Below are 27723 nucleotides of genomic sequence, written 5' to 3'. Positions count from 1 at the left end.
TGACATGACAACAACAACAACAACAACAAGCCTTCATGTCATGTGTCAGTTTTGTGCTACATCCAAGCTTCATTATCCAGACTCCCCGACTGCCTCGGGTACGAGCAGCCTTTGTTGCCCATGACTGGGGAACGCGTCATGTCCGCAAAGGCCTGGTGCAGGCTCTTGCACGTGGCTGGATGACCGGTGGAGCGAGAGCCCTGAGGGGACAGAGGTGGGGTGTGACAGGGGGACAGAGGGTTGTGAGCCTGCAGGTCTTTGTAGCTGACCGGGGTGGGAATACGCGAGGGGCTGTTCTCTGGCCTGTTGTCAGTGCGAGGCCTGATTCTCGATCTGAGTTTGTGCTTTGACATAGGAATGGCCCCGTCTGCTTTCTTCTGCCCTTTCTTAGTCTGCGGCTGTTCTCCGTCAGTGTCCCCGTTGGCCAGGGGTGAAGATGGCTGAGGGGATTCTGAGTGGGATTCACTCAGACTGAAGCACATGGAAGAGCTTTCACTCGAGGAATCCCGGAAGGAGCAGTCTTCAGAGGGGGGGAGAGGCACAGGGGATGGACAAGCCTCTGGCGGTGGGAGGTCATCACGCCCTTCACCGTTTTCCAGGTCATGAGAAAAGTTTGGCTGGTGATTCCCCTGAGGAACATCTCCTTCAGGCCCTGTGTTCCAGCCAAGCTGACCCTGCTGACTTGTCAACCCTCCCATAGAAGAACCACCTCCATGGTCTCCATTCATAGTCCTACAGGGCAAAGCAGGTTGTGTGGAGACCTGATTCATTAACCTGTCTGGCTCTTTAGCTCCGGTGCCAGTTGGAGAAGTTGGCTTCTCCCTTTCCTCCATGGAGCTGGAGATGGCTGGGAGCTTCTTGAGACCCCCTCCACGCTCCCCCCAGTATTCAGGCACCCCTTGACCAAAGCTGGGTGTTCCTCTAAGATTGTGTCCATACAGTAAATTTAAGGGGTCCTCGACTGGAAGATGACGAGGATTCGTTCTCTTAGACTCCCTAAGGTCGGGCAGAGTTCCTGTCTTTGGCCCGACGTTCAGGGAAGACGTGGAGGAGTTAGAAGAGGACGAGTCATTCGTCTCAGCGAGCGTCGGCACTGATTGCGTCCCAGCTCCTGCTGCGGGTTTATTCGACACGACTCTGGCTTGCTGTGTGTTGGCCAGAAACTCGGCCTCGAAACTGCGATACAAGTCTTGCTCCTTCCGAGGGTCCAGCGTCGGAAGCGTCTGGAAACCAAAGCCCAGTCCTTCCTCCTCAGACTCCTGGTGCTCTAAACCAGGCTTGTTTCTGTGTTGGCCACGCCCAGCGAAGCGAGGGCCCTGTGACAGCCTGGGGGAGCGAGTGGAATGGTGGTGAGAGTTGCGGGGAGACGAGTGCGGTGAGCACCGACCTCCTGAGGTGACCGGTGGCAGCACTCTGCCTTTCCCTAGGGAGGGAGAGCGAGGGGCGGGAGGTCTGGGAGTAGTTATAGTTTTTTTGCTGGGGGAGCTGTTGTTGCTCTGGATGCATTTGATAGGCGAGTTAGAGCATGAGGACGACTGTCTCTTGGAGAAGCCAACGCCTATTCTGGGAGAGGGCGGGGGCATTTGTTTGGCCCTCAGCTCCTCTCGTCTGTCCGACAGTGGGGGCTGAGGGTCTCTGTAGCAGGAAGCGGGGCCAGGGCTGGCGTCACCGGATCGAGTACGACTCTGTATCTTGCTCTGGCTTTGGGAGCGCGGGACGTGGAACCTTCTTTCATTCCGGCCCCGCTCCATGCGGGTCGTCCTTGTACCGTCAGAGGGTCCACCCAGTGGGTTGGGTTTGAGCACCGGAGCGAGCGCAGCGCGTTCACGGGACTGACTGCGCGCGCGGGGCTGTGAGGGGCGCGGGGATTGGGTCCGGTTTCCTGCTCCGGGCCTCTCGATTGCGTGCTTCCCGTCTTTGCGACTGACGAGCAGGATGACGTCTTCACCGGAGCGCCGAGAGGCGCCGCCGAGAGACGGCCGTCCCCCTCCTCCTCCTCCTCCCTTAGAGGAAGCCGTAGAGGAGTCACTGTCTCCAGACAGACGTCTTGTTAGTGGCAGCTTTGTCTCCTTGTTCCTACAATTTGGGGAAAAGACACAAAGTCTTGTCATATAATGTCATAGTAACTTAAAAGCACAATGTGTGATTTCTGCCACTAGGGGTCTCCCAATACCAATAATAACACAATGAGATGAGGACAATGAAATTTGTTCTGGATAAATATAAGGTGTGTTTTAAGATATAGTTCTATTTTTAGCTAAAAAAAAAAAATCATTAATTATTAGATAGTTTTCTAATAAAATGATTTAGTTTTTATTGCAATCCATGTATTTAAAGATTAGGAATGACAGCATGCTGTACTCCTGTGTTTTCAATCTGTGAGGATTTTCATTTAGATTCCACACCGCGTCTTTACTAAGTCTGAGTTTATTAAGCCCGACTTCTGAAGTTATCCTTAGAAACTGCATTTGTACATATTCAGGAAAGGCAATCTGTCTGCGTGGCGTCCACCTGTTGACCCACTTCCCCCAGTTAGCCGTGAACAGTTGTCTAACGCATGGTTGTGAGATTAGTCTTCATCTCGTCTGGCGCGCTCGTAAGGCGACGCCGCAGCAGCCACACGGGGTTAATTCTAATTAGCTGCTCGTCTGACGTCGAGTCTCGGGCCGTCGCTTTATTAAGACATGAGCCACACATTGGCCCAGAGCCAAAGTAAATTGTGTTAAACAATGGGAGCTTGAATCGCATTTTTGAGAGGGAGGGTATATTTGACCAACTGAAGCATGTGTTAGCTTCAGTGAGAGCATGAATAGCTTTAAGCTGATCTGATCTCATCCACTTCTACTACTCGATCACCACTTCACAATCTCATCGGAGACCAAAGCGAGGTGGAGAAAGGCTGCTCTGTGAGGATCCCAGTTCAGATCTTATTGTCTAATTAATTAAATTAAGAGTGTGGAGACATGCCTGGTGTCCTTGTAGCCACTGGGGGGTGCTGTGGGGCGTTTGTGTCTGTGGGAGATGGATTTGACAGGACAATGTCATAAGAGATTAGTCAAATCTGCTCTGGTTTAATCTGAGGCTTCCTGGCATCTGTGTGTATTTGTGTGTGTGTGTGTGTGTGTGTGTGTGTGTGTGTGTGTGTGTGTGTGTGTGCATACCTGTCTATGGGCAGGAGAGAGCAAGTCGGCCCTATCAGGCAGCTTGTGAGAGATTAATCTCTCATCACTGAACACCACATGTATGCACACACACTTGCAGAGACAACACACACACACACTTACCTGAGGGGAGTAAAGTGTCTGGGTTCTGAGCGGTCCCGCGGCGGCCGAGGAAGTAGATTACGAGGTCCTCCGGAGTCGAGCTCCGTATGGGCAAAAGTGTTCTGTGATCGTCCCGGTCGCGTCGAGGAGGACGAGGAGGACGAGGAGGCACCTGGAGCCGAGGGAGGCTCCGTGCTGCGTCTGTCCGTGGGCTTGTAAGGTGCGATGCCGTCGTTGCGCCAGTGCGGACCCGGGCTGGTGGAGCGAGAGGAGTGGGCGCTGGACGACTTACTCTGGGTGCCCTGACCTTGGCCGCTGGCTTTGGCCTGGTGGTAGCGGTGGGCTGTGGCAGACAGATTAATGACAAGCTGTTCAGACACACACACACTACTATCCCAACATGGTCAGACAGCCTGTACAATTACATTTGATTAAAGTCTGTGTGTGTGAGGTCCAGACAAACTGTACACAGCCTTATTTAACCTCATCTACAGCAGAGGATACAGTACTTTTGCTGCTTTCTGGAGCTGTAGAAGTGGACTTTTACCTTCAACTTTTAGGGTTTATTTGCAGAAATTAAACATAGCGCTTATAAGTAAGTTTGTATAAGTGTATAACAGCAACCCTTGATGCTTTAGTGGAAGCTTACTGCACAAACAAAGCAGAATAACATGTAAATGAAGGCCAGTGTAGCTCCTTGACTTGTTTGGGAGCTACAATCCAGATATAAGATAAGTGAGAATATGCTCATCATTGAACACAAGAGTTTGAATAAAAATATGTCTAAAAAAGATTGTGTGTGTGTTTTACGTGTGGCCTGAGTCACTGATGATGCTTTAGTCTAGTGTCAGCTGTCTGTCCTGACATGGATATAAAAGGACAAGGTCTCGCCCCTGCATAGCTACGAGCTGTGTGTCACTGTGCTGCTCCTCAGCCTCATGGTAAACTATATGAGTGGTTGCTGTTGCACGTGTTGAGACGTGCACAGGTGTGTTGATGCGGGATCAGAGTCAGAGTGACTCGCAGCAACATTTATCAGGCATAAAAAAATGTAAGCCGGTGGGGGATTCAAGACCGATTGTTGCTGGGTGACATGACAAAAACAAACAAGACCGCCGCATATTATACATAATAGCAACAACGCAGATGTTTTTTTTTTAGAACTGTATAAATTATGCTGACATGTTGTTGTTGTGGCTTAATCTTAATGAGACTACGGTGAATGTAGCAATAAAGACGTAAGATATTCTTCTTGCAAGACGAGCATCAAAGCTGTCAGTGCAGAGAAAGGAGCCACTGTTTGGGCCCCCTCAACAACACCTGGGGGGGCTATAACAGAGTGTGGGAACCTGCTGATAACAGGCATAGATTAGGACCTGGAACCTTGGGAAGAAAAGTTACGGTGCATGTTGTTGCAGGTGTGTTTCAAGGCTATATGGAGACAATCAGTTTGTGTCTGTGATTGTACACTACCGCTCAAATGTTTGGGCTCAGAAATGAAAAGCACTTTTTTTTTTCAATGAATATAACATTAAAATAATCAGAAAAACACTCTATACATTGTTAATGTGGTAAACGACTATTATAGCTGCAAACGTCTGGTTTTTAATGGAATATGTACATAGGTGTATAGAGGCCCGTTTCCAGTGTTCTAATGGTACATTGTGTTTGCTAATCATGTTAGAAGGCTATTGGATGATTAGAAAACCCTTGAAAACCCTTGTGCAATGATGTTAGCACAGCTGAAAACAGTTTTGCTGCTTCTTTGACGAAAGAAAATGTTATTATTTTGAATAAAAATCATTATTTCTAATCGTGTCAATGTCTTCACTATATTTTCTATTCATTTTGCAACTCTTTTGATGAATAAAAGTGTGACTTTAATGGAAAAACTTGGAAAATTTTTATAGGTGACCGCAAACTTTTGAACGGTATGAACTGATTTCATAAACTCGGTATCAAAAAAAGGTATTGGTTTTTGAATTTGAAGTCCCCATCAAGTATCTGATCCTATAGTCTCAACAGAGGCACACGAGGGGCGTGAATCCCTTATCATTAGAGACACAACACTTAAGTGGTTTTTGTAAGGGCTTAAACACGTAGGGTAACAGCGAGTGAACATCACCGAAAGCGGCACAGCGACACGGGTCATGCTTGTCCAAATAGTGCTCTAACGTGTCCCAGCCCCCTCCGACGCGCACCATCACATGAGTGCGGAGGACCTGAGGCGGAAAAAAAAAAAGGGAGAAATTGAGGCTTCAGTTGACAAAAAGCAATAAAACACATGAGCACACAAGTTAATGATATGTAAATTCTTCCACTGGGGTGGGGGGGGGGGGCTTGTTGATGCTCCGCCACCATGAGTGTTACGTAATAGATGCACCCCTGCCTGTACCCTTTTGCCGTTCCCTCCCCCCCCCCCCCCCCATCGTCCTCTTTCTCCCACATCACCCCCAGCTGCTGCCATTATGAGGCCCTGTCCATTACCATGCCAACTCACAAACAAGAGTCGCCGTAGCATAATAAGAGCCAGAGAGCTGTGAAGGCCCGCTCTCTCCCTGCCTCTCAGCTGGCTACCCTGTGTTTTTCAGGGCGAATTAGCATGGCAACAACTCACTCCTGCTGTCCTCCAAGCTCCTCGGCCGAGTGTCAAGTTATGAGAGGAGCCAAGAAGAGAAGAGAGGAGGAGGAGGAGGAGGAGGAGGAGGAGGAGGAAGGCCGGGGTAGCCGTACCAGAGGGGAGTGTTGGTGTTGCTGGATATGTCACTTCATACTCTCCTCTGCTCTTTGAGACCACACACACACACACACACATCCCGCGAGGCAAAAGCTGCCTTCACTGAAGCAGCACACTCACTTCGCACTGCGGATGCGTCCCCCTCGCCTCCGCGTGATGTAACAGTGTCTGTCAGCCACATGTTGATGAAAGGCACTGGAGTTTTATTTGTTTCATCAAATCACACGTGGCAAAGCCTCTGGTTTTCAGTCCCAGACATGACATGTGCTCCAGCGTCTGACCCCTTCTTCTTCTTCTTCTTCTTCTTCTTCTTCTTCTTCTTCTTTTCTCTCCTCTCTGATACAATCCCTGCAATCCATTACCAGTCCTTTTTCAGTGACCTCGCTCCTTGACTACATCAAATCATCGCAAACAGCTGATCTGCTTATCTCTTACCAGACCTGAGAGTATAAACTGCTTACTCTCCACTGCTGCTACAGCTTTGTGTCAGAGACAGGTTTAGCTCTGGGGGAAAAAAAACAGGGACTTTTAGATCATATTCTATGGATCGCGGCAAATGGAGCGAACCACAATCACATCATTTGAATTTGAGAAAGGTCAGCCGACAAAATGGTCACAACCTGGAGAGTTACAGCAAGACTGATCTGCTGTCACCACGGACTCACATCACACGAGTTTGTGTTTTCACCTCTTTGTCTGTTGTGGGCAAAATAACTCAAGAAATAAACAATGGATTTAGATCAAATTTTCCGGAGAAGTAGGTTATGGTCCAAGGAAGAGCTTAAAAGTGTTTTCCAACATTTTCTATACAGAGAACTACTTTTAAAGATGGAAAACAACCTTGACCTAAATTGCAAAATATCGTCATGTATCATGTAGCGACTAATGTCTGTAGCACCTCATTGAATTTTAAGTAAGTACATTTCTAAAAGATGTTTGGTAAATTATTTACAACTCAACCTATACATGTTATTGAAAACATATACACATATAGGGCATTTATTATAATAATAACAATAATACATTTAATTTAAAAGCGCCTTTCAGGTCACTCAAGGACACTCGACAGAATAAGTTCAAATTTGCACAAAAGATATCCAAAATATAAGATCACAAATGAATAAAAACATTTTTTTTAAATCACATAAAAATAAACCATGGCAAAAAAAAAAAAAATTCAACCAAAAAGGTTGGGACAATTCTGCAGATTTGTTTGGGGACCCTAAAAATATCACCTGTGACCCATCTGTGGGTCCAGACCCAGTGTTTGGAAATGACTGCATTATACCACATACAAGGCTTCTCATTTCTCTGATTAATTTCTTGTTGTTTGTGATTATAGAGGAGCAGTAGCTGGCCACACGGCGGAGTAGTGGCTAGCACTGTTGCCTTACAGCAAAAAAGGTCACCAGTTTGAATCTGAGGGACTTTGTTTGTGCATTTTTCTCTCTTTGTTTGAGATGAACATGCAAAAGGTTAATCAGACATTTAAATGTGAGAGTGAATGTTTGTTCGTCTTTGTGTGTTCGGCCCCGTCTTCCACCCTCACGTGGAGGATGAGACGCTCGACAACGAACGAGTGAGGAGCAGAAGCTGCTGTCATAATGGGGGGGGGGAAGGGCTCTGGGAATCCAAATAGACAAACATCATTATTGCAACAGTGTGATATCGACTATAAAGAGAATCATAGAAGGGCCATAAAACGTTATTGCACAGCGCACAATCTCCAGGCAATTAGCTCATTACCCGGCAGACACTTTCGATTTCCTGTGATGTGATGAGACACACTGATGCAACAAAAACACACGCAACAGTGTTGACAAAGCTGACAAAAACCTCATATTAAACGATGTTTCATGGGCCTAAATTGTATTTATTTCGTGTTGCAGAGCAGTCTAACATTCACTTATACACGACTATCGATCGTGTAGATAAATAAATTCCAAATCAGAGCCGAGTCAACTCATGTGTCAGTGTGAGCTCAGAGTGAGTTTACAGCTTAATAATCTCACAGTCGGAGCTCAGATCCACATCTTAATAATCATAGTGTTCAGACTGTGTCTATATTTCAGTGAAAACTAAAAAAAAAAACAGCAAATAAAGGAGAGAGATAAAAGGTTTTCCATAAAAGAAAATGCATAAAAGTGACAAAGAATGACACATTCGGAGCAGATGATTCATCTGCTGGTCATGTTTTACAATCAAATCGTTGTAAAGATTCCACTCAATTTATCCTTGTGTCTCTTTTTTTTAGGATTAGAAAATTGAACAAAATGACACTTCTGTATTATCTGTATCACACTGCAGTGTCACTGTGGACTCTGCTGTTTTGGGACCGCGTTTCCCCCTTCGAATCTGTGGCTAAGCTGCCAGATTTACGAGTACACAGTATTATAGTAGTATATTACACCAGAGGAAAGAGAGAAAGAGAGAGAGAGACCCACTCCTGTTTCTATGGCAACAGCGAACAGAGGCACGTCTTGTCATCATCGCGGGGGTGTGTTGAACAAATTTCTCCTTGAAATTTTTTTCCCCGGTTGAAAAATTACGCTCACGGTTCATTTCACGCTGCCGTTGTGGCCCACGAGCAAAGGCATCCGTTCCCTTCAGGGAGAGTGAAATAAACTGTCCCCCGGGGGGACAAAGACGTCTTATTAACTCCCCTCTGTTCGTATATAGGACACGTTTCGACCATTTGCTTTTTCTCCACTTCATCCCCTCATTCAGCTCCTTGAGATCGTTGTTCGATCCTCTGGCAGCTGAATAGAGGGGTTTGTTGGTTTTCAAAGGAGCGGCCTGTCTGCTTCCTGCCCTCACCAGTGAAAGGGAGAATGTGCAGAGTGCACTCGCAGCCGCTCGGGCACATGGACGCAGTCGCTGTCATCGCAGACGGGGATGAAGAGAGCTCATCTGACAAAGTCAAAAGCTCATAAACATGCACATGTTTTTTTTTTTAATGTTGGCCTATTTTATAATTCATATTTAATCTTTTACAGAGAGTGGCTACAAACTACACAATTATTATAGACCTTTGGAAATAGATGATTTCCACCCATAGTAGTGCACTGTGTGTTAGTGACTATAATAAAAAAATATAAATCTAGTATCATATTTCAATTTAATACCACTCTGATCTATTATTGATCATTACTAAATGAATCACCAACATTTTTTATGACGAGTGTTTGCTTGTTTTAATAATTAAAGGCGCCATATGTAAGAATGTGGCCAAAAACGGTTACTACATTCAAATTCAAAAAAAATACAGAGGTATTTTAGGTTTCGTTTTCTGACGTATCGTATGTATCGCAATGTATCATAACTTAATGTATCATATCGTAATTTAATGTATCGTAACTTGATGTATCGTAACTTAGCGTATCGTAACTTAAGTTATCATATCTTATTGTATCGTAACCTAACATATTGTATCTTATGGTATCGTAACTTAACGTATTGTAACTTAACGTATCGTAACTTAACGTATCGTAACTTAACGTATCGTAACTTAACGTATCGTAACTTAACGTATCTTATCATATCGTAACTTATCGTATCGTAACTTAACGTATCGTAACTTAAGTTATCATATCTTATCGTATCGTAACTTAACGTATCGTATCTTATCATATCGTAACTCAACATATCGTATCGTGTGGTCTCCTGTGATTTTCGTCTCTGTTACCCTGCGATGGACTGGCGACTCGTCCAGGCTGTACCCCGCCCTTCACCCTATGTCAGCAGGGATTGTCTGCAGCCCCCCCACCCCCCACCCTGCTACCCTCATGTGGAAGATAAAGTGTTAGACAATGACGGTAGGCGACCATGTATCACGTGTCCCGGTCTGGATGAAGTGGCGCTAGTCAAATTGATGAAATATCGACAATACACACAGTTCGGCGTCGCAATCCTGTCAGTGCAGCCGACTCAGAAAGCTTCCCCAAAGAGTCCATTACTGTGGTTTGCGCTACGTTTTAGGTAATTGAGACCAAATCGATCCCTGGTATCAGCACCAGCCTTCCCTGCCCAGTCCTCTGAGGCCTGACGTGGGTACAATAGCAGCTCTCATATACGTAGAGACACACAGTCCAGCAGAAACAGGTTAGAGCCAAGATAAGGACCCAACACAGGAAATGACCTAACGCTCTATTTGGGTCTCAGTGGAAAAAGTAGAAGCGTTGTGGGAGTGGGCCAGATGACGACAGAGTGTAAACACTCAGAGGAGAGCGAGAGAAATCACAGTGTTGTTATGCACAGTGTACAGTTAACAAGAATCAAGAGACATGTACCTGTTGCTATTACTGTACATAACCTATGATGATGCCATATGTCTGCACCATATGGTTCCGTAGAATCAATGCAGGCCTCTGTGTCTTTCACGCTTTGGTGCCAAACAAGCCAATTTTAGGTCGTTTTGGGCTTTTTTTTTCTGGTTATATGATAATCCCTTTAATTACATACAGTGATTTAGGGCAACACGGTAATTACACTGCATCAAAGTCTGTGGGTGAAAGACACATTAGCGGACTGACAACATGACTTTGAGGGTCAACCATCACAGGGCAAACAGGAAGCTACACACTTTGTTCTTATTGCTAATTTCTGCTTTTGTATTCTTTTTCTTTAAAAAAAAAAACAATTCTGCCTAAGGTTTCCTGTACAATATGTTATCATTTTGAGTGAAAAAAAAAATTGTAAATGTATTTATCTGTTCTAAATATGCCTTAAAGGGATATTTTTAGTGCTCTTATTAATGTTGGAGTGGATAATTATGCTTGCTTGAATTAAAAATGGAGTATTGTTATTATAATAATAGAGTTATTATTATTATTCTGAGGATCGTGCAGATGAATGATGTTATTCTTTATCAGTAACTTGTGTTAAGGCATTTAATTTGATGGCCCTACAGTAAGTACAGTGTTTTTTTGCCTTTTTCTTCCATGTAGATTTCACCTTATATTAACGTGGATCTGTGAGGTTTCATAATGTTCAACCAAGACATAGGTTTAACATTTTAAAATCAGTCAGTGACGCAAAACATCTTTAATTCTACATTTTCTCTGTCGAGAATAACACAACCCTATACCTTTATCTGAAAATAACCAACACACAAAACACACACTGATAGTTAACAACATTCTGGTGATGACAACTCACCCTGATGAAGATGAGTGCACTGGAGTCGCCCACTTTGTATTTGCCCTCTGACACTTTGACCATAGGAAACTGAGCTGGACAGGAGCAGTGGCCCAGAATCTCACGCACCTGAAGAAAAGAAAACAAGACAATTTTAGTTCAGTCAGAGCTCACAAACACGACACACACATATACACAAAACAAAGCATTAACCATAACCAGTTAATGCCTAAAGTTTTGGTCTCCGTGTGTCGACTACTGGTCCTGACAAGGTCAGTGTTTATGCCAGAAAAGATCCTAAAGAGGTGACAAATACAAGCATATACACACACACATACACAGTACTGTGCAATAACCTGAGGCCACAATTAGATTTGCTATAGAATACTATAATGACTATAATTATACGTGTAATGACTTCTCAATATTAAATGCCAGAAACATGTATGCAGTTTTAAAATAGGTCTAAATGTCAAGTATTTAGTGTGAGCTACACTTCCACTTGAACAATAACACAACCCTGAGTGAGTGGAAGTGGATAATTAATGTTAAAGGTGCATTATGTAATAAATCTAAAGCAACTGGCCATAAAATCCTCCTAATATGTGACAGAGACTCAGGAATAATGTTCATATAACAAACTGAACTCACCAACAACAACAGTACAGACAAAATATTCACATTAAAAAAAATATTTTGCAGACTGCAAATCATGTTTATGTTTTGAAATCGTGTTTTGGCATGTGGCGCCACCTACCGCCGTCTACCAGTCATTGCAGTCGGTAGAGTCTCAGCTACCGAGCAACCACGGGTTGCCAGTTACGTCAGAAAACGAAACCTAAAAGATCTCGGTATTTTTGAATTTGAGTGTAGTAACCGTTTTTGGCCACATTCTTAAAAATGGCGCCTTTAAAGGTACAATGTGTAGTATTTATGGGTTTATATAACCCAAAATCCACTTTTTTATACATATTATGTGCTCCTGCATTGTCTAGTCGCTGTATAATAGTTTTTGTTTCATTTTCGTAGTGTTTCAAAAAGTCATGTAAAATAACATGATCGCGGACCGCGGTTGCATAGCCACTGTTAGCAGCGAGACGCCATGTTTCTACCGGAGCCTGTAAGGACAAACGTGAGAGAACAAAACCAGCGTCTCTTTACTTGTAGCGGAAGTCCCGCCTCCTCTCTCTCCGCTTCGGCCGCGGTAGCTCGCCCTCTCCCTCACCTCACGAACCTCATCTGCTGACACGGAGAAAGACGACGAGGACGAAATTTGACCAGCTGCGGATACCGTAGCGCTCAGGGAAGGGAGGGGGTGAGCAGAGCAGCAGGTCTTTGTTGTAAATTTCAGCCTCTCCTCTAGATGGCACTATAAACTACTTATTTCCCCTTTAACAGTAAAAAAAAACATGTATTTGCTGTGAAAAAAATATGTCTATGAAGCCAGGTTTATTAAATCCAAATGCCAATGGTCACAGAATTTGACATAAAAACAAAACAAAAACACAACAACAAAGCCCTGGGACTTTGGCACAGTGCAGTATCATCCATCCCATCCCTGTTCCTGGAGCCATGTTTTAAACACACACACACACACACATACATGTACATGTACATGTGTGACAGCGACCAAAGAGCTGCTGGTTGTGTGTCAACTCAACAGTGACTCTTGTTGTTATTGTGTGAGAAATGAGGCGTCACGGCTGCCAGCTTTATGAGGGTGTTTCAGTGTGTGTGTGTGTGTGTGTGTGTGTGTGTGCGTCATCTTCCTGTCAAACGCTCATACTATTCCATGCACCTACAGAACAAGCCCCGCCCCACTCTCTCTCTCTCCCTCTCTGTGACCACATTAAACTCCCGGCCTCGTTCCCATCTCTCCAGAACATTTCGGTCATTCAAGTCACCGCAAAACTGCCACAAAAGCACAAAAATAGCCGCGCGGACGTGCTAATGAATACTCTGGCTGTTACACGACAGTGTTTGTGCCTGTGACATCACAAAGGACAGAGAGAGAGAGAGAAGGAGAGAGAGAGCTCATAAACCAGACTGGTGGCGGTGGTTATGATGTCAGCAGGCAGCCAGCTGCGTTTTTGAATCGAGAGCCGGTGCGAGAGCCCTTGCTGTGGTCAGGGCGGTGCTTCTTAGTCAAGTGGAGTCAAGACGACTGCAGGGTGGAGCGAGGCCCAGCCTGTGCTGCCCAGGCTCCCCGGGTTCTCTCTGAGTCCGGGTTCTCTGGACCACTTCTGATTTGTTTGTGTCGGAACTCTCTCTGCGAGACAAGAGCGTGCACGTACTTGTCGACGAAACGAAAAGTCGAGCGGCGGAGCGACAGAGGAGAAGAGGGAAGAACAGAGAAACTGATGTTACGGCAACAAAACGCTGTCCTTGAGGAGCTTGTCAGGCTCGTTCCACAGACCTTAGTCTTATTCTGTTCTATTCTGAAGCCTCCAGGTCTGCAGTCCTGCAGTCAACAAGTCCAGTGGATAAATGTTATATATGACGGCAATGTACGTGTGCTAGAGCCTGCAAATGATTACTTTTCCAAATGCTAACTGCTGTTAGCTCCCAGTAGCCTCTGTGGCCTTTAACAATGAGTAACTACTACTTCCGTCATTATCGTGGACTTTACTCTTTAAAGCAGAAGACGACTTCTATTTCATATTCATCATGTGCACCATGCTACCAAACCCATGCTTGTCCAAGATGGATTTCTCCGCTCTGAAGACAATAAAGACTTATCTTATCTCATCTGATCTTATTCAGAACATTGCTCCATCACCTTGGCCGTCTAAAGCAGGGCTTCTCATTAATTTTTTTGTTTCTCAGCCAATGAGGAAGAAACTTTTCCAGGATGATAAATTGCCTAACTAGAAAGTAATCTATCAACTTGTCCCCCAGGGGTTTTCTGCTGCCTCTCACTCCATGATCAGATGGGATTGACTCCAATACCTCCCTGTCCCTCAAAGGATAAATGTTGCAGAATGAATAAATTAACTTAGATTAGATGCTAATTTTGCAGATTAAAACAGAAACGTTGACCAGCAACAAGACAAGTCACCTCTTCTTCGTTTAATTCCTTTGCTCCCCTGTGGTGTTAAAAATGGTATTTCCCTGGCTATCAAGTTTGAAAACTGTAGTATCCTGACATGTATAATCATAATAACGGATATATCTGTATCTGTGTGTGTGTGTGTGTGTGTGTGTGTGTTCTTGTATTTGTGGCATACTGAGGACCAGTGAGGGTTTTTAACCAACAAAATGAGGTCATTTTTTCGGAGTGAGGACATTTTGGCCGGTCCTCACTTTGTTTTCATTGAAATCAGTTCCTTAGGTTGCTATAACATGCTATACTCAATTTGTCAAGAAAAAAAAAAATCTAATTTTGGATGACAGTATAGTGTGACTGTTTTGTCAAATTTTGGACCAAATTTTTTTTTCAAATTGGTTTTCAAATGTTGGACGACATATTATAGTATGACGTTTTTGTCAAATTTTGGACCAAAAATTTTGGGTCAATTTTTTTTTTAAATTTTGGACCAATTTTTTTTTTCAAATTTTGGACCAATTTTTTTTTTTCAAATTTTGGACCACATTTTTTTTTCAAATTTGTTTTCAAATATTGGACAACATATTATAGTATGACGTTTTTGTCAAATTTTGGACCAAAAATTTTAGGTCAATTTTTTTTTTTCAAATTCTGGATGACATAGTATAGTATGACGTTTTTGTCAAATTTTGGACCAAAAATTTTGGGTACATTTTTTTTTTCAAATTTTGGACCAAATTTTTTTTTTCAAATTTTGGACCACATTTTTTTTTTCAAATTTGTTTTCAAATTTTGGACAACATATTATAGTATGACGTTTTTGACAAATGTTGGACCAAAAATTTTGGGTCAATTTTTTTTTTTCAAATTCTGGATGACATAGTATAGTATGACGTTTTTGTCAAATTTTGGGTCAACATTTTTTTGTCAAATTTCTTTTTGAAATTTTGGACGAAAAATTTTGCGTCCAATTTTTTTTCAAATTTTGGACATAGTATAGTATGACGTTTTTGTAAAATTTTGGACCAAAAATGAAAAAGAAAAAATGGTACTGCAACCAGTAGTTCTTTGTAGATGTCATTCATGAAGTAGATATTTGTAATTGTGTTGATTTATAAAGTGGAAATGCTGGTCCTCACTTTGTCAGCAACCCAGTCCTCAGTATGCAGCAAGTACAAGAATGTGTGTGTGTGTGTGTGTGTGTGTGTGTGTGTGTGTGTGTGTGTGTGTGTGTGTGCGTTTGACCCACAACACCTTCATTAAAGTGGATAGGGAAGATTAAGGTGGCACCTTGTTATTTTCTCTAAATAGCAGCAGCCGTGCAAAATGAAAGAGGGAGGAAAACCTCACCTGCGTCTCACCTGTTCACCCCCTCACCTACATCCGTCTTTTCTCTCTCTCTCTCTCTCTCTCGTCTGCTTTTGCTGCATTTATTTTTAGCCTCAGTGCACGAGCTGACCAGATCTAAATTTGTCTGTATTTTTTTTTCTTTCTTGTGTTTTGCTTACATTTCTACATCTGCTTGCCCTGTTTCTCTCTGTCCCTCTGTCAGTAGGTGGACTAGCCCTGTTTTGGAAAAACCCCAGCCTGTGAGTTAATGGAAAGATTGCTATGGCAACAGACACACACACACACACACACATAGCCTTCCCTTTTTAACTGTACAGTTTGCCTTCTTTTTTTTCTCTCCATACTGAAGCCTTTCTCTCGCCTGGGAGCCGTTCAAGCTGAGGTCATAGAGGTTTTTCCTCTCCGGAGGGAAGGTGCAGCTCTCGGCTCCGTGTGAAACACGGATCCGGATTCAAAGTCACACCCGGAGCCGCTTTAATAACAGCTCAATCAATAGCAGGGCCGTGGCATTTGGACGTATTTACTCGGCGAAAAAACCTTGTGTGCACTTCCCATGTCTTCACTGTGTCGACCAAAACACACACACACACACACACACACACACTGCAGGGGAGAGAGAGACAAGGTCACGCAGGAAACATGCGGAAGTGGAGCTAGAACGGTGAGAAGGGTGGGAGAAAAAATTGAAGGATGAATTATGGATGCATGCAGGTCACATGAGAGACGTTTGCAGATGTTTGTGAGAGGGGAAAAAGACACAGAGTTGGGAATCTGCTGGCTGTGTCCGTGAAGACAGGAATGCAGGGATGCTTGTGCAAGAGCAACAAAGAAGAGAGCTTCAACTACGCTCCCGCTCGGATCCGCATCATGTGCTCGGGTGTCATTCTTTCTGCTTCCTGACCTACAAACACATCTTTAAAGGACATCGGCGGAAAAGAGACGGAGGGCCGAGATCGAAAACCCCTGGGGATGAAGGGAGGAAATGGGAGTGGCAGAGATAAAGGGTGAATTCCAATTCCTTGCTTAACCCTCAATCTGAACCCTCAATCTCAAAAATGCGTGCTCCCGCTAGTGCAAGTGCTGTCCCGATTCTCAGAAAAATTAAGTTTGGGCTGCATCGCCCTCAATATTGAGATTTTCCGAGACCACCCCTTGGGAGCAGGGGCTACCCAGAATGCATTGCGTGTTTTCACATAACAAAGATGGCGCCGAAAGCAGCGAAACGAGTACGCTACAAATTAAGCATTTTCTTTATATAGAGATATAAAAAATTATGAAAACCATTGTATTATCTTAGTTTAGGCCCATATTATGGATTACTGACGTCATTGTTACGTAACATTTATTTTTATTTTACGATCTTTTGTCAATAGCCGGCCGGCGTCGTTTACTTTTCAATAACCCTGTGGTGTGTGGTAACTGTCAGCTGAATATGTCCGTGGTTGTGGTATTAGTATGAGAATCATCTTATAACTAACTGACAACCTAATAACTTGACTGACAAAACGGATCGTAATAAATAATCGTGACGTAAATGCGTTCTTCTTCTTCTTCTTCTTTTTTGGAGTTGACAGACTGGACGCAGCTTTCGCCTTATTCTGCCCCCTACAGTCTGAAGACGTATCTGCATTTAAGGGGTGTCCCATACTTGGTTTTGAGGGCCAGTTAAGATTAAGGGTTGAGCTTGAGGGTTAAGATATGAATTGGAACTTGCCCAAAGAGTGTTTAGCTTTGATTCGCCCGTTTTCTGCACTCACGTGTGTTGCAGATTAATGTATTCGTGGTATCGCTGCGTAAAATGTGATGCAGTTCAGGTTTTAGTTTCCTGGTTTTTGTGATACAGGTTTTTTCAGACAGTGAGTCATTTTAACAGTTCGCTCTCGTGCTTTAATCAAACATGGGCGTGTTGGTCTTTATGATTCCTGTGCAAAGAGTTGTTGCAACAACAAAAACCCGACAATAAAAACTCATCAAATCATTACAACATGTCACACACACACACACACAGAGGAATTTACACAGGAATGTTTCCTGTTTCAGTGAAAATGACAGAAGATCATTTACTCGTACAGAGAAGAATAAAGGATTATAGAGAAGTTAAATCACCAGGCTTTGGTTACGTGACAGAAGATCTTCTATCATGATTGGCAACTTCCCAACCTCACCGTCAGATACACACACACACACACACACACATTGGAACGAGGAAAGTAGGCCACAGGGGGCGCCTGTTGTTTGGCAGAGTAAAGAGTTTTGGAGGTTGAGGGTAAGTAAAGCATTCCTACAGCTCGTGAACTCACACTGAAAACAGCTTCCTGTCAAGAGACTCGTGTCGCTGCTGCACAAACATGAAACACAAGCTCCTCTCCAGCAAAAAATGATCTGTCTAAACAACCTGAGGGGTGAAAGAAAAACATTCTGAATAACTGAATTATTATTTTAAGACCTGTGGCCTGAGGGGGTGAACTGTGAGGGAGATATGAGATAGAAAAAAACAGTTGGATCAGAGTGGTGTACGTGTCAGTTACTGTGAAAGACAAAGACTTCTGAGTACTTCTTAGGAGGCAGCACTTGAAGGCGTACAGACTATTTATATTGACATATAAAAAGGGAGTTGTCCTTTTTTGTTGTTGTATAAACAAGGTTTAGTGTGTCTTTACAAGCGTTAGTACCAGTGGCAGTCGCTGCTTGAAGCTGAGCTTCTGCTGGTTTTAATGAACCATGAATGAAACGGTGCGTCAGATGATCTGTGATGAACAGCTGATTCTGAGCGAACTCGACATATACTGTGGTTGATCGCGTTCTAGAGACACTTTATTACCGTTTACCACTTATTTTAGGCATTTTTGGACATTTTAGAGGAACCATGTGCCTTTGCATAAAGAAGACCCAGGTTTGGGACCTTTCTTCATGGAGTTTGCATGTTCTCCCCGTGTGTCTGCATGGGTTTCCTCCCAAAGTTCCTCCCCTCACGCAAATTTTGGGGAGTAGGCAAATTGGACACTCTGAATTCACCATGAGAGTGGATGGTTATTCGTCTCTATGCGACCCTGTCCACACTCTTAGAAACAAGGGTTCTAAACGTGTTCTTCTACAAGGGCTGAGGTTCTACCTGGAACCATTTGCTTCTGAAAAACCCCTTTCCCAAAGAAAGGGTTTTTCAAGGGTTCTTGGTAACACTAATGGTTCCCGTAAGAACCAGAGAACCCTTTAAAATCCATTTCCTGAATAAACGGTTTTAAAGGGGTTCTTGGTAACACTAAGGGTCGGTTCAACCTGGAGCCAAAAAGGGTTCTCCTATGAGGACAAGTCAAAAGACCTTATATGGTTCTACTTAGCACTTTTATTTTATAAGAGTGCATGGTGAAACCCCGCCTTTCGTCCCTGTGTCAGCAGGGATTGGCACCCGTGACCCTCCACGTGGAAGCAATACACGTATTTCAATGATGATTTTGATGCCGTCTGCGCGTTCTATAATTCATGTTCTATGATCGATCAGGGTGGAAAATGTAATCATACGTTGGCAGCCGCAATCAGCCGCTTTAAGAAGAAAAAAAAGAATCAATAGCAGTCTCCTGGCCACATGACAAATGGTCAATCAGGGGGCCGGGAGGATGCACAGAGTGGAATGCACATCAAGCGCTGAAAGGTGAATCATTCCATCCATCATCTGCTTTTAAAGAGCAACTTATTCAATCAGGTGCAAGGAGTTAAATATCAGGGGCCAGTGTCTTCCTCGTTTATGGCATTTAAGGCAACAACAACACTGAACGCTCTCCTACAGACAGGCGAGGTTAGGGTTGAGGACTCACTGTCGTTCTGACTCTGCAATAAAACCCTCAGACCGACACAAACACACAGATGTCTGCGCAAATAAAAAAAAACGACAGCCGAGCAAAAACGTGCTAGCGGCAACAAAAAACACAACGATAAAGGCATTAAACGGACGGGAATGCAAAAGCGCGGAGTCAGCTGTTTTTTCCGCGAGGACCAAAGGGGAACGATGAAAGGATGGAAAAATAACCTGTAAAAATAATAAAAGTAGGAGTGCATGTGACACTGGAGAGAGAGAGAGAGAGAGAAAACGCTGAAGAATGCCACGCTCTCTCAGCAAAGCGTGGAAGTGTGACCCAGTGCAAACCATAATGACCTACTTTTCCCTACCCCCCCCCTCTCTCTCTCTCTCTCTCTCTCCCAGAGCAACATCCACTGCAGTCATGTTTATCAGAGTGTACAGTAAAGTCACTCTAGGCACACGATACCGTCCTCTGTTCCCCCCCTTTTCTATTTTACTGAATGCATGAAGTGGACCATAAGTTAGCGAGAGATGAGTTTCGGACAAAAGAGACACATTTGTCACCCTTTCCACTCTCTGCTGTGCCGGTGTTTTCCACGCAGAGATCGAGACGTCAGCCTCTAATTACCTCCACGGCAGCAGCAGCGGCGGTCTATTCATTTCCTCTCACTTCGAATGCCACAAACAAGACATATTGTTGTGCTCTTGGCTTTTATCATCTCCAGTGGAGACATAACGGAGATGGGGGGGGGGGGGGGGGGATGGGGAGAAAAGAGGGGTCTGCACATACATGAACTAAACAACGAGGGCTGAATGTGGAAGCCTGCGGTGACAAGAGACGTGAACCGGTTTATACGAGTGAGCAGGAAGAAGGAAAGATAGCGATTGAAGGAAGTCATCAGAGGCTGTGGAGCTCTTATCATTGTCATCAGCAGCTCTATGGGCGGATTATTGTGCTCTATGTGGATTCCTGTGCATTGAGGTAGTGCACATGTTACTAATGAAGCTGAGCCTTATTTCTGAGGAGCTGGTTTAGCTTAGGGCAGTTTGAATTGTGGTTAGGTTAAGGTTATGGATAAGGCTTTGTTTATGGAAGTCAACGCAGTGTCCTGAACCCTAAGGTGTCATTATGGACATTTGTGAATTTTTCTCTCTTTAGCTGATAATTTTTGGGTTAGGGTTAGCACAATTTCTTTGTAATTAAGTCTCTCTCATGACAAATGTTGGATTAAAATGATCATTTGTTTTAATAGATCTATTGGAAAAATGTACCTTAATACTTGAGTCATTGAGGACAAAAATGTCCACAAAACTGTTATAAAAACCCTTAGAGATTCAGATTTTTTTTGTATTGTAATATGGAATAAGTTTTTGTATTTATTTATTTTGTGTAAATAACAAGTGACATTAGGTAATCAAAATGGAATGGTGTGTGTGTGTGTGTGTGTGTGTGTGTGTGTGTGTGTGTGTGTGTGTGTGTGTGTGTGTGTGTGTGTTCTTGTACTTGCAGCATACTGAGGACCAGTGAGGGTTTTAAACCAACAAAGTGAGGTCATTTTTATGGAGTGAGGACATTTTGGCTGGTCCTCACTTTGTTTTCATTGAAATCACTTCCTTAGGTTGCTATAACATGCTATACTCAATTTGTACATTTTTTTAATTTTGGACGAAAAAATTTTTTTTTAATTTTGGAATAATTTTTTTTTTTCAAATTTTGGACCAATTTTTTTTTTTCAAATTTTGGACCAAATTTTTTTTTATCAAATTTTGGACCAAATTTTTTTTTTCAAATTTTGGACCAATTTTTTTTTTCAAATTTTGGACCACATTTTTTTTTTCAAATTTTGGGTTATTTTTTTTTTTCACATTTTGGACGACATAGTATAGACTGACGTTTTTGTCAAATTTTGGACCAAAAATTTTGGGTCAAATTTTTTTTTTTAAATGTGGGTCAAATTTTTTTTTTAAAATGTGGGTCAAATTTTTTTTTTAAATTTTGGGTCTAATTTTTTCCAAATTTTGGGTCAAATTTTTTTCATTTTTTTATTTCAATTTTGGGTCAAATTTTTGGTCAAATTTTTTTTCAAATTTTGGTCGACAAGTAATTGTGTTGATTTATAAAGTAGAAATGCTGGTCCTCAGTATGCAGCAAGTACAAGAATGTGTGTGTGTGTGTGTCAGTTTGCTCAAGGCCAAAGTGTGAGACCTAAGAAACACAGAAAAAGCTTATTTATGTAGATAAATAATCATCGTCCTTCACCTGAGAGCAGCATATTACAGCATATCATAATCCCTCACTAAAAGAAAATCCAATGGACAAATGGATCATTTCTATGTTTACATGAGCATAGAGTGATGTGAACCGTCAGCTGTTTGTCCTAAGAAAACAAGACTCCAGGAAAAGGGAAAAAGGAACTTTGAGATACAAAAGCGTCACTGAGTCAAACTACGACCGAGGAAATGAGACGCCAGCCACTTCCTTAACTTTAGGGTGGAAAGCCGGCCCACGGTGCAGATGAGTAAGAACATACTGTATGTACACAGTGAGTATGTTTCATGAGGGCGTGTGATGAACCTGAGCGACGACAGCACGAGATCAAGTTAAAGATTAACAACCTATTGTAAAGAGCAGGTAGTTGACGTGACACATCATGACAGGATGAATGAGTCAATAACAGTTTTTACGTAAGCTAAGGAATAATAATAATATTATTCATTATTGTGCAATTGACCTCAGCGTAGTGCAGTTTCCCCAGTAACAAACAAACAAAGCTGTGAGACAAAAGCCAGATATTTCTGAGAGGAAGTCGTACTCTGAGTGATCACTGAATCCGTTTGACCACTGGTCTTTTTGTGTGGAGTTGTCCAAAGACAGACATGATGCAGAATGAGGCTGTCAGCACTCAACAATAACCATGGTGCTGCCTCAGGGGGGGAAAGGTGCATGAGTGTACTGCATCTGAGTGACAGACAACCCCGCCTTCTGCCCTACGTCAGCTGGGATTTGGCTTCAGCAAGTGGCAGAAGATGGATGGATATACCAGAACTAGAAGACGCTTGATTCCGAGGACCATTCTAGGTTTATATTCAAGGCCAAGACAACAACTATCAGCCTATCAACAAGCAAAATGCAACACCCACACAACAGCAGACTCAGGTGACCACAACGACACATGTTCACACCTCGTCTCAGGTGAAACCAACAACCTGAAACTGGGAGGGACGAACGACCTGCGATGTCCAACTTAACGACTCTCTATAGACTGGTGTCAGCCTCAGAGGCTACATATCTGGTGGGGTTAGGGTTAGGATAACCCTAACAATGAGCATTGGGGTATCTGGTTAGGGTTAGGTTAACCCAAAAATGAGCATTGGTGTATCTGGTTAGGGTTTGGTTAACCCTAACAATGAGCATTGGGGTATCTGGTTAGGGTGAGGTTAACCCTAAAAATTAGCATTGGGGTATCTGGTTAAGGTTGGGTTAACCCTAACAATGAGCATTGGGGTGTCTGGTTAGGGTTTGGTTAACCCTAACAATGAGCAGCATTGGGGTATCTAGTTAGGGTTAGGTTAACCCTAAAATGAGCATTGGTGTATCTGGTTAGGGTTTGGTTAACCCTAACAATGAGCATTGGTGTATCTGGTTAGGCTTAGTTTAACCCTAACAATGAGCATTGGGGTGTCTGGTTAGGGTTTGGTTAACCCTAACAATGAGCATTGGGGTATCTGGTTAGGGTGAGGTTAACCCTAAAAATGAGCATTGGTGTATCTGGTTAGGCTAAGTTTAACCCTAACAATGAGCATTGGGGTGTCTGGTTAGGGTTTGGTTAACCCTAACAATGAGCATTGGGGTATCTGGTTAGGGTGAGGTTAACCCTAAAAATGAGCATTGGTGTATCTGGTTAGGCTTAGGTTAACCCAAAAATGAGCACTGGTGTATCTGGTTAGGCTTAGGTTAACCCTTACAATGAGCATTGGGGTATCTGGTTAGGGTTAGGTTAACCTACCATTTATCCAGGCTTGGGCCCAACCAAAGGAGTACACTGGGGTCAATTTAGACTAATGTCCAATGAACAATGAGCATTGGGGTATCTGTCTCAGCCCTTGACCTGTAGGGGGCTTGAACCAGCAACCCTTCGGTCACCATCCAAGCTCTCTTTGGCTGCCCTAAAACGAACAACATACTGTAAATATGACAAATGATCTGTCTGGCTGAACTGCCAAGGACATGACAGAAAAAGACTTCACATCTAAAACGGGTATATTAGCATAAACAGCTATTAAAAAAAGCGAAAATGACTGTGTTTTATAGTTTTTAACCGTACATTTCCTATAAGGCCAGTGAAGAACATCCATGTGAGACGGCTGTGAACGTCTCTGCGTGAGTGAATTGATTCCACTTAATCAGCTCTAATGTTACTGGGTGTGACTGTGCATGCAGATCATGAACAGGTTGATGAATAATAAATGCAATTCCCGCGGCGTTCATCTCCTGCATGTGCACACAATAACCAAAACGTGTGCAAAGAGAGTGCAAGACACGATGGCAAACTGGTTCAGACAAATCTATGTAGACGGGGAATTTTTAACAGTCCATAATATCTGCAGAAGTTTGCCTCAAACAATCTCAGGCACAACATGGAAACAGAGCTAAAAAGATGTGAAAAAGCCAAATGATTGTGTTAGTCTGACTAAAAGTGTCATTTTAAACTACATACAGTATTCAGTATATTAAGTATTACAGTGTTTGTATACTGGGAGAAGAACAGTCATTCAATGAAATAGCTGCATCTGTGCGTGGAAATGTACTGAGTGTAATACACCCTTGATAATACTGTTCTATTTTAATAGTGTGGCTTGTTTTCACTGTGGTTTCTTCCTAAGAGTCCTGGTGTTGTGCTGATGTGAACATGAAAGAAAAGTCTGTTTCTTTTCTGACAGACAAACGTCAGGTTCTGAATCAGTGAGAAGCTGCAACTGACCGTCACATGACTGTGTACACTGTGTGATCATGTGTGTGTGTTTGCTGAGGGATGAGTTAGAGTCAAGAGAAGACATATATATATATATATATTGTATGTCTGTGGCTTTCAAACTTTATCCCCTGAGAAGTAGTCAAATGGTATAATCCAGTGCACAGTCTGGATTAGGGCTGCAACGATTCATTGATTATGAATAGTCAACTAATATTATAATTGATTAGTAGGTTCAAATTATTTTCTAACTTCTTTAATGTTTTTTTTTTTGCTCCATATAATAAATAAATTATTAAAACTGAATCAAAACAAAACATTTCCATTTTACAGACCAAACAATTACTTAATCGATTTGAATTGGCGGGGATTATAATTAAAAAACATTTTTAAAGGTTTTTCAGCTTCTTAAATGTGAATATTTTCTGTTCTTTTGCTCCATATAACTTTGATCAACTTTTTATGGACCAAACAATTACTAAATTAACCAGTTTAAATGGTTTTTATGATTCATAAAACAAGTTTTTAAGGTTTTTTTTTGCTCCATATAACACTGATCAACATTTTATGACATTTTGTGGACCAAACAAGTGCTTGATTAGATGGTTTTAGTGGGGTTTTTTTATACTTAAAAGAAGTATTTATTATTTTTCAGCTTCTTAAATGTCAATATTGTCTGGTTTTTTTCCTCCATATAGCAATTTGGTTCAGGGACAATGTAAGATATTTGAGAACATTATCATTTCCAGGTTGGAGACACACTCACTACATTTTCTGATTGATTATGGAAATAATTGTTAGTTGCAGCCCTGGTCTTCTCCATATATGTTCTTATCTGTGTCTGCAGAGGTCACAGCAGAAGCTGTTGACCCTGCTCTCTGACATCTTCTTCTTCTTCTTCTTCTCACAAACACCAACAAAAAATACTAACTTCTGCCCCTGAGCACGTGTCCTGCAGGTCAGTCTGACAGACATGACTTGACTAACAAGATCTCTGCATTGAGCTAATGTCAGACAGGTCAGAAAGGTCAAAGGTCAACCTTTTCAGTGGGGGGGGGGGAGAAATGACGAGAGGGGACATGTACGAGGCAGCGAGCTGAGAAATGACTGTGGATGTTTGAAGGTTTTCTGACGAGCTCTCACGCAGACGAGGACCTTTGACTTTTCAGACTCTTGACTCACTGACCCTGGGACAAGGTAAGTGGACATTTTACAGCACAGTTATGCAAAGTTCATGCATGTGCACACACACACCCACTCACGCCCACACCACAGGGTATCTGCTGCCTCTCCTTATAGCACCTACATGAACATTCCACACACACAGTGCCTTACTTTTGACACAGTTTTACTGAGGGAGTGGTTGTTTTTTTCTCTATGCACCAAAAACACAAAGACCTACAGATGATTTCTTATCAAGGGGCTGAGAAGCTGTGATACAATGACTCTGCTGTAGGATGTGAATCATGATGATGAGGTTATGGGAAAATAGTGAGTGTTTTTATTGCGTCAGCTGGAGCTGCAGACACGCAGTGGTCTGCAGATCTTTTTTTTCTCTCTGGTAAACTCACCAACTCATCCAAATTCCGCATGTCACACAGAACCCTCTTCTGCTGCCAGACGAAAGGCTCTGGCTCGGGTTCGTCTTCATCCTCCACACTCTGACTGCTCTCCTTGCGGCTGAAACACCTGCTGGGTGAGGAGGACACGCTCTGCTCGGACTTGTCCGACGCCTCGCTCCTCAGACTCTCCTGGTCCCGGATCTCCTCCTCGATCTCCTCCTCCAGCTGGATCAGCATGGGCGCCAACATGCCGAACTTGGCGCCGCGCCGCGCCACCTCCAGGAGACACAGGACGAAATTCTTCTCGTTGCATTTCTCCACCAGGTCGTTGGTCTCGAACATGAGCACGTCCTTGATCCACAGCTCCTGTCTGCACCAGCTGATGAAGTTCGACACGTTATCGCGCGCCAGGAACGAGCCCGGCACGGCGTTGCGCGACTGAAAGCCAACGTCTTTGGATGGCACCTTCATGGAGCGCGCAGCCTCCGGATACTCCAGCTGGAAGTCCTGCGCGGCGCGGTTGACGTTGTTGGCGTGTCGACAGAGCGCGCAGCCGCTCTCCAGCGCGTCCATGAAGGTGTCCGCGCTCATGTCGAGGTCGTAGAGTGTGTTCAGCCATTCCGCCAGGTCCTCCTTCATGGCGTACAGGTACTCCTCACTGGATTTGAAGGGCCGGATGCTCTTGGAGGCGGCGGACTGGATGTTGCTCTGATCAGCCATGTTTGTCAGATTATCTATCAATAAAAAGTCTTACTTGATGAATCCGGATCGTCTCATTGCGCAGCCGCGTGCCAAATGCAGCGAAACGACCTCGTTGACGCACCCATGCCGCTGTCGCATGTGCGGTTTCTGATCGCAGCTCCGTGGAAAGCTTTGTGTTGTCACGCGCATTTCTGGATGCGGGCTCCTGCTCCTGCTGCTGCTGGCGCGTGGATGCGTTTCACGGGCGTCTCTGCGGAACCAGTTTCCGTCACAGTGCGCATTGTCCCGCGGCTCCCGGAGTGAGAATCAAGTGTGGGGTGGAAACACACCCATGCGACGGAAAAGCTCAATCCAGCCGCTGGCCGGCAGCTCCTCTCACCCACACCCACGGAGAACCACGTGTCACCATGTCCGTGTGTCTGTCTGTGTGTGTGTGTGTGTGTGTGTGTGTGTGTGTGTGTGAGGCGGAGGATCAGCTCCTCATCGGTGAAAAATCACGAGCACACTGTTGCAGCAGCAGCTCCAGATCATCTTCCCTGAGCAAATAGGCTCAGCCCATGTTGCGCCGCCTCTTGCGCTGAATATGTTTGAGCTGCTGCAGCTTAAGAGCAGCACAGACTCTGTGGATCATCCCATTACACAGAGGGAGAGGGATGGACACAGAGGAAGGAGGAGAACTTAACCCCATGTTCACCAGCTGGGTTTAAGCCTGGAAAAACTAAACTGAACACCACAGTCTCCCAGAGGCGTGCACAGACATATTGGGGGGGGGGGGGGGGGGTGACATTGCAGTGTCACAACTAAGGATGGATTACACACCCAGGGGCCCCTGAAGCTCTCTGCTCTATTATACCAATATCAAAATGTTATGTTATTCACTCTTTACCTGAAAGGGGCCCCTCAGCCAAATAACACCGGCTATTATGTCTTTATAGGGCCCCTAGGCTAAGTTATCCAGCCCTGATGTCTTGACGGAGCCTTTAGTCAAATAACATAGGTTAAATTATGAGATAGGGCCCCTAAGTCACATTATTATTATTATTAGCCAGATGTGGGGGGGGGGGGCTTTCCCAGTCTGTGCCCAGGGGCCCACTGCCTCATATTCCGTCCCAAGTCACAACTTCTAACTACACATTTATTCATATCAAAAACAGTTTG

The 27723-nt window shown here is 43.7% G+C and overlaps 1 protein-coding gene across 1 annotated transcript; it reads right to left on the bottom strand.

Annotated features, from left to right (window-relative positions):
• Positions 1–56: 56 nt before the first annotated feature.
• On the bottom strand, positions 57–26583 carry gas2l1 (growth arrest-specific 2 like 1; the record flags this gene model as incomplete). Its single annotated transcript, XM_083905468.1, has 5 exons — positions 57–2076; positions 3285–3606; positions 5389–5485; positions 11158–11265; positions 25873–26583. The coding sequence occupies 5 exons, from the start codon at positions 26581–26583 to the stop codon at positions 57–59; spliced, it is 3258 nt and encodes a 1085-aa protein (XP_083761594.1).
• Between the last annotated feature and the right edge of the window lie 1140 nt (positions 26584–27723).

The sequence above is a fragment of the Microchirus variegatus genome, assembly GCF_963457635.1.
Source record: "Microchirus variegatus genome assembly, chromosome: 18".
Classification (NCBI taxonomy): domain Eukaryota; kingdom Metazoa; phylum Chordata; class Actinopteri; order Pleuronectiformes; family Soleidae; genus Microchirus; species Microchirus variegatus.
This window is presented reverse-complemented; position numbering and strand designations above follow the sequence as displayed.